An 8,057-nucleotide genomic window follows, 5' to 3' on the forward strand; every position below is an offset into this window, starting at 1 on the left:
CACCCCACAGGATGTGTCATTTGGGAGCTGCTCAGACCCAGTCATCTAGCCATCACAATTTGGCCCTTGTCAAAGTCACTCAGATCCTTACGCTTGCCCATTTTTCTTGCTTCCAGCACCTCAGGGTCTGTCTCAGAAACTGGGTACTGTACCCCACTAAATATACTAAATCAATAAACTATACGGTTTTGAATGGTGATGTTGGTTTTAATTTGAAATAGAATGATGAAAGAAATAATACAGATAAAACTAAATCTTTGATGTGAATACTCTATTCAGAATTTGGCAAAAATTCTGCAAATTTGTGAAAAAATGGCGGCTTGATCTGGGACATGATAAATGGTTGACTACATCGCATTCCCGTAAAATTCTGGGTGGCACGGTGGTGTAGTGGTTAGCATGGTCGCCTCACAGCAAGAAGGTTCTGGGTTCGAGCCCAGTGGCTGGCGAGGGCCTTTCTGTGTGGAGTTTGCATGTTCTCCCCATGTCTGCGTGGGTTTCCATCGGCAGGACAGTCAGGCTGTCGGTTTTTTCACTACTGCGCATGCATATAACAGACATCCCAAGTCTCCCGGAAGTTCCGGGAGTCTCCCACATATTGATAATGGCTCCCTGATACCCGCAAATTGGAGAATATCTCCCGGAATCTAGAGCAAGCGAGCAAGAGCGTGCACGCGAAACATTAATGTCTGCATCGCACAGATGACGGAATGCACGAGGGAGGCTGCGTGTGTGCCTGTTCATGTAGCGCATGCTAGATAAAGAGCATCCTGATTGGTTTACAGACATCCCAACCTGCAGATCCCCCCCGCCGATGGGGACAAAAGTCCAATATATTATTCATTCATCATTATATCATTCATTCAATATGGATGATCACCTCCATATTTATACTAAAATGAGAGTGACTTTTTTTTTTCCTCTCCTGTATAGAACTGTTAGCTTCCGGGGTCGAATCCTTCCCCCCAACTCTGTATGGATGGAGGACGCAAAGTTAAAAGGCTTGGTGATTTGCCATCCACAGGTCAGCCAGAAGCCACCCATGTGAATGAAAATGTAACTTTTTTTGGGGGGATGAAATTTTAGTGTGTTTGTGTGTCTGCAATCCAGGAGAGGAACATCTTCAATCGGATATTTGGTGGTTTCCTGATGAGAAAGGCGTATGAGCTGGGCTGGGCCAATGCCTGTACATTCGTGTAGGGTTCAGCTCTGCTTTGATCTTTTCACATACTTTTACTCAGTGATCGGTGTTGTGTTTACTGATGACGTTTCTATGGCTGTATTTATCACAGTGGTTGTCGGCCGGTCCTGGTGGCAGTGGATGACGTCATGTTCCGCAAGCCGGTGGAGATCGGCTCCCTGCTACTGCTGTCCTCACAGGTAGAATTAAAAAAGCAAACCACTCCTATACTATAGGTATTGTAGGAAAATAATGAATGACAGGGTGGTTGGATGAAGTGGAGTTACTATTACCATTTCAAACTTGATTAATTTGAAATTGCAGCACGTCCTGAAGTGCTTTATTTCTCTTGTACCACAGAAGTTTGCCAACACTAACAGGTTATATTTATGTTTAAAGGTGTGGAGCTGTATAGGGGCCTTTCAGTGACATCACAGATTTTTGTTTACCACGCAGCGTCCATTCTATTGCCAGGCAAACGAAGAAACAGTCGCGACAGTTAATGAAAATCAGAACTACTGCAGTCAGTACAATCTCTCTGAAATGATTTTAAAAAAAAATCTATATTATACCAGCAGATTGCGTTACATCCAAAAACTGAAACATGCAGGCATCACAGATCCATATAATTTACACACACGTATTTATTATTTATTCTACCCCCCCCCCCCCCCCCCATGTATGCGTGTTCACCACTTCAGATGGATTACAGTAAATGCAGAAGAGGAATTTCGCTGTGCTTGAGTTTACATTAGATAAAAAAAAATTTAAATTAAGGTAGAGGTAATTTACCCACAAATGTTTTTATTCCACTTGAAAAGTGTTCGGTAAACCAGCTATCAGATTTGGGACACTACGACATCCTGAACTATTTAGTTTTTGGGATTCCTACACTGGAGATGCTAAAGACTTACAAAAGTACAGATGCCTACCAATATTTAAAGGCAGGTTTTGTGCCGGAATGTTATGGGAAAGGGCGGCACGGTGGTGTAGTGGTTAGCGCTGTCGCCTCACAGCAAGAAGGTCCTGGGTTCGAGCCCCGGGGCCGGCGAGGGCCTTTCTGTGTGGAGTTTGCATGTTCTCCCCGTGTCCACGTGGGTTTCCTCCGGGTGCTCCGGTTTCCCCCACAGTCCAAAGACATGCAGGTTAGGTTAACTGGTGACTCTAAATTGACCGTAGGTGTGAATGTGAGTGTGAATGGTTGTCTGTGTCTATGTGTCAGCCCTGTGATGACCTGGCGACTTGTCCAGGGTGTACCCCGCCTTTCGCCCGTAGTCAGCTGGGATAGGCTCCAGCTTGCCTGCGACCCTGTAGAAGGATAAAGCGGCTAGAGATAATGAGATGAAATGAGATGTTATGGGAAATTCCTGATAAAGAAAAATCCCTTATTATGACAAAGGTAAGCTAAAACATGACCTTCTAATAGTAATAAACAATCCAGGGCCTAGATCTAGCATATTTTATGGTGTTTAGCTGAATCTACATTACCGGTGCATAACGAACATGCTGCTAGTCGAGCCAAGCATTAGGGGTTTCATAAAATATATCGCATCCAGAGCTACATTTTCATGTTGCACAGAGCTTTCCCACCAACTGATGTATAAAATGTTCTCCACACACATGGGAATGCTTTTCTTCCTGTTTAACTGCCGCTCGCCATTGTTCTCGTCTTTCTGGGTTCGCCAGGAAGCGGTGAAAAGTTAAACCAGGCTTATCTTCATGTCTGTTATTACATCCAAAAGCACTACAGGTCTCTGGCATTGTTCTTTTAGATGTAACTTCTACAAGTTTATCTGTAGATATTTACTGAATTTGGCTTACAGTCGCTCGCGTACACTTGTGCCAGTTGCTGGCAAACACAAAGCTCGCCTGGCAACATGGCCGCATAAACAAGCCCGCAGTCCTCCATAAACGCTGTCCGTGCCGTTATAGCAGGTATATAAACAGTCGTTCACTCATCAGCATCCCTATTTTCTGTCTCTTTAAGTCAGTGAAAGAAAAATTATGCAGCAGGAAGCTACAGTTTTGTTTTGTTTTGTTTTGGCCCATAATAAACATCCTTACAAAAAAATTTCACCTTAGCAACGACTACATTTTTCTTTGTTTTGAAGCTGCACATTTAAGTGTGTTTAGTTTTAGTCCTTGTGAATGAGCTGTTACAGTAGAAACGATAATCCGATCACATCTAAAAGCGCTTAAGATTATTAACAGTTGCATTATTAATTGATTTTCAACTGCAAGTGTCTAGACTCTGGTGTTTTTGTTTTTTTGTCATCGTCAGGTGTGTTACACTGAAGGACACCACGTCCAGGTCAGAGTTCACACCGAGGTGCTCGACCCTTTGACCCGGCAGCACAACACCACCAACATCTTTCACTTCACCTTCCAAGTCGAGAAGCCTGTTCTAGCTGTGGTCCCGCAGAGTTATGGAGGTTAGATCTCGCGTCTTTATTTTTCACTCTCCGTGTGTGTGTTGTAGTAACAATAATTCAAGATGAATGGAATAAATGAGATCAAGAAAAGAAGTCATCACTTTACAACTGCAAAACCTTATAACAAGAATAACCTTACATACACTACCGTTCAAAAGTTTGGGGTCACCCAGACAATTTTGTGTTTTCCATGAAAAGTTACACTTTTATTTCCCACCATAAGTTGTAAAATGAACAGAAAATATAGTCAAGACATTTTTCTGGCCATTTTGAGCATTTAATCGACCCCACAAATGTGACGCTCCAGAAACTCAATCTGCTCAAAGGAAGGTCAGTTTTATAGCTTCTCTAAAGAGCTCAACTGTTTTCAGCTGTGCTAACATGATTGTACAAGGGTTTTCTAATCATCCATTAGCCTTCTGAGGCAATGAGCAAACACATTGTACCATTAGAACACTGGAGTGAGAGTTGCTGGAAATGGGCCTCTATACACCTATGGAGATATTGCACCAAAAACCAGACATTTGCAGCTAGAATAGTCATTTACCACATTAGCAATGTATAGAGTGCATTTCTGATTAGTTTAAAGCAGGGGTCACCAAACTACGGCCCGCGGGCCAGATCCGGCCCGCCACCCCCCTTTGACCGGCCCCCCAGCCCCTCTTCCCCCCATCACTTGAACCGGCCCTATGAGGCAATCCCCAAAAGTGGTCATGGCCTATTTTTTTAAATTGCTTTTTGGCAAATAATAACATGTCTGCATCTTGTATTTTGTTGATTTTATCAATTAAATTGATATTTAGTTATAAAATGAACTATTCATATTTTCCAAATTTTCGTCATATGCTCGCAATCAAGCAGTGAGAGGCAGCGCACGCGCAGAGAACTGTCAGTGTTCAGGACAGCAAAATGGCGAGCGGTAAGCAAAAAGCTGACAGAGAGTGCAGAGTTTTTAAAGAACAGTGGACCACCGATTATTTTTTCGTTCAGTGTAAGCAGGGTTCGAGTTATAAATTTGACCCTATGGGGGTCTCTATTTAAAAAAAAAAAAAGCAATGCATACTCGCTCTCCTGGACCAGCGCACTTTTGCGCACTGCAGTGCACAGCTTTCACACACAGGCGCGCATGCACGCACGCACACACACACGGTGTTGCATATATATATATATATATATATATATATATATATATATATATAAACAAATTAGATATATATTGTATATTATATATATATATATATATATATTGTTAAACAAAGGAAGATCGTTGTGAGATAGAGGACAAGTCTTCTTCGGACTTAACTTCACATTCGATTTCGCAGGCTGCAAATTTCAGTTTGCGCGCATAGTGGTGTGGTGGTGAAGTACAGCTGTACATGTTGCGGTTTAATAACACGTTCAATACAAAGTTATGGCTGCATGGTGATCGGAAATGAAATGAGTTTTATTTATATTTATATGGTGATATAGGCTATTCAAGCTTATTATGGTGATATATGACGTATTTGAGAGACTTCCACAGAAAATTAAGTTTGCTTCTTTCATGGGAGCCTGAGGGAATGGGAGCTCAGCTCCCATTGGCTCCCACGTAATTCGAACTATGAGTGTAAGGACCGTGCAGTTTGTCTTGTATGTAAAGAAAGTGTGCCGGTTTTCAAAGAATATAATCTGCGTCGTCACTACGAAACCTGCCACAAAGAGTATGTTAGTTTGCGAGGGCAAACAAGAGAAGACAGGATTCGGAGGATGAAATGCGGACTGGCTGCACAACAGAATGGATTCCTTCGCCAAACCCAGATCAACCAGGCTGCTGTCCGAGCTGGCTATAAGGTAGCTCACCTACTAGCTACCCATGGAAAGCCGCTTACTGATGGGGACTTTGTTAAAGTATGCGTGCTTGCTGTGGCCGAGGAGGTGTGTCCCAACAAGAAGGATGCGCTCGACACGGTGAGTCTCTCCACATCTACTATGACCAGGCGAACCGAAGATTTGGGGGACAACGTGTATGACCAGCTGAATGAGAAAGCGTCAGAATTCGAGTTTTTTGCTTTGGCCATGGATGAGAGCAATGACGTGCAGGACACAGCACAACTGCTGTGATCTATTGCTCATATTATTATAATTTCACTGTTTTTTAAAATGTATTTATTTTATAGGCCTATTTATTTGACCTTTATTAAGTGCTGCATACAATTATTATTTATATTATTAATCATATCAACAGGCCTACCTACAATTTATAATTTTCCACTCATCTTTGCCAGTGTCAATCACCTCAAATAGGCAGATGTTTCTTCCCTTGACAGCTTTGATGTTATTTTTATTAGAAAACAAATAAATGGACTATCTGTGGTATTTCAAATTAAAACAAAGTGTGAAGACTCAATTACTACTTTTGCAAACCACTAGTAAAGATAAACAAATATGTGCCAGGAATCAAGTGTTGATATAGTAGTGTGGATATAGTAGTGTTGATATAGTAGTGTGGGTATAGTAGTGTGGATATAGTAGTGGGGATATAGTAGCGGGGATATAGTAGCGGGGATATAGTAGTGGGGATATAGTAGTGGGGATATAGTAGCGGGGATATAGTAGCGGGGATATAGTAGTGTGGATATAGTAGTGGGGGATATAGTAGTGGGGGATATAGTAGCGGGGATATAGTAGCGAGGATATAGTAGTGGGGGATATAGTAGTGGGGGATATAGTAGCGGGGATATAGTAGCGGGGATATAGTAGCGGGGATATAGTAGCGGGGATATAGTAGTGGGGGATATAGTAGCGGGGGATATAGTAGTGTGGATATAGTAGTGGGGGATATAGTAGTGGGGGATATAGTAGCGGGGATATAGTAGCGGGGATATAGTAGTGTGGATATAGTAGCGGGGATATAGTAGTGGGGGATATAGTAGCGGGGATATAGTAGCGGGGATATAGTAGCGGGGATATAGTAGTGGGGGATATAGTAGTGGGGGATATAGTAGTGTGGATATTGTAGTGGGGGATATAGTAGTGGGGGATATAGTAGCGGGGATATAGTAGCGGGGATATAGTAGTGTGGATATAGTAGCGGGGATATAGTAGTGGGGGATATAGTAGTGGGGGATATAGTAGTGTGGATATAGTAGTGGGGGATATAGTAGTGGGGGATATAGTAGCGGGGATATAGTAGCGGGGATATAGTAGCGTGGATATAGTAGCGGGGATATAGTAGTGGGGGATATAGTAGCGGGGATATAGTAGCGGGGATATAGTAGCGGGGATATAGTAGCGTGGATATAGTAGTGGGGGATATAGTAGTGGGGGATATAGTAGCGGGGATATAGTAGCGGGGATATAGTAGCGGGGGTATAGTAGCGGGGATATAGTAGTGGGGATATAGTAGTGGGGGATATAGTAGTGGGGGATATAGTAGTGGGGGATATAGTAGCGGGGATATAGTAGTGGGGATATAGTAGTGGGGATGGCCGTGCCAGGCTAGTAATCTCTACTACACAATGAGGCCTGCTGGTGGTCATATTTGTCTGGGTCATACAATTCTATGTGATATAGCTGACCCGACCCCAGCCCCCCATCACAGTCAGGAACGACAATGTGGCCCCCAGAGAAAAAAGTTTGGTGACCCCTGGTTTAAAGTGATCTTCATTGAAAAGAACAGTGCTTTTCTTTCAAAAATAAGGACATTTCAAAGTGACCCCAAACTTTTGAACGGTAGTGTATGAATTAAGATAGGAGTTCTTTCTGGATTATGAATCTGAGAGCCTTCTGTGATGATGATGTTGTTTATATGGATTAACACAGAACTCGAAATGATGTTTTTAATATCTGTTTTTGTCTCCTCTAGAGTCCATGCTCTATCGGGATGGGAAAAGACACTTTGATGAGACAATGAAGAGCCAGTAAAGAACATTATGCGTACGATGTGTCCATAAAAGATGATGTCTTCCAAAGCAATGCAGCAGACAAACAAAAGGAATGCAACTGCACTTTTTCTGAGACGATGTTACATTGGACAGATTCTGTTTGTGTGCATGTATACGTTATTCATTTATAAATATAGATTCAAAATATTCACAAATATTTATACTCGTAGTAACATTGAACGTTTTTTTTAAACACTTGTACTTTTACACACACTCACTACAAAAATAGTGTATTAGACTGTGTCTATTGCACTTATTATTAAGATATTAGGAGATGTTTTGTATTTTATATCGCTGTATGGATACGCTGCTGAGTGTCTTCGTTAACCAAAGTGTCTGTCTGTCTTTGACTTCTAGACTAAATTGATCATGGATTGAAATGTTTCACTCCGTGATATTTTTTTTCTCCCAGTTTTTTTCAGTATCACATCCCGACAGCAATGTTATGTGGTTGTTGTCTTGTGCGTGTATATTACAATAAAAAATGATTAGCTACCAGAAGTTACCGCATGGACTAGGATA

At 42.1% G+C, this 8,057-nt stretch overlaps 1 protein-coding gene across 1 annotated transcript; it reads left to right on the forward strand.

Moving 5' to 3' along the window:
- The first annotated feature begins 969 nt into the window (after positions 1-969).
- Positions 970-7,710, forward strand: LOC132867078 (acyl-coenzyme A thioesterase 9, mitochondrial-like). Its single transcript, XM_060899801.1, has 5 exons — positions 970-1,024; positions 1,111-1,196; positions 1,293-1,380; positions 3,462-3,612; positions 7,457-7,710. The coding sequence occupies exons 1-5, from the start codon at positions 980-982 to the stop codon at positions 7,513-7,515; spliced, it is 429 nt and encodes a 142-aa protein (XP_060755784.1). The 5' UTR covers positions 970-979; the 3' UTR covers positions 7,516-7,710.
- Positions 7,711-8,057: the final 347 nt, after the last annotated feature.

Source organism: Neoarius graeffei, chromosome 19, assembly GCF_027579695.1.
Source record: "Neoarius graeffei isolate fNeoGra1 chromosome 19, fNeoGra1.pri, whole genome shotgun sequence".
NCBI classification, from domain to species: Eukaryota; Metazoa; Chordata; class Actinopteri; order Siluriformes; family Ariidae; genus Neoarius; species Neoarius graeffei.

What these genes read in the sequence shown, in the direction of transcription:
- LOC132867078 (XM_060899801.1), top strand. Translation starts at nt 980, where the DNA reads ATGGAGGACGCAAAGTTAAAAGGCTTGGTGATTTGCCATCCACAG. An exon ending in TGGTGATTTGCCATCCACAG is followed by an intron (nt 1,025 to 1,110) that starts GTCAGCCAGAAG and finishes TCTGCAATCCAG; the next exon opens with GAGAGGAACATCTTCAATCG. An exon ending in GCCAATGCCTGTACATTCGT is followed by an intron (nt 1,197 to 1,292) that starts GTAGGGTTCAGC and finishes TATTTATCACAG; the next exon opens with TGGTTGTCGGCCGGTCCTGG.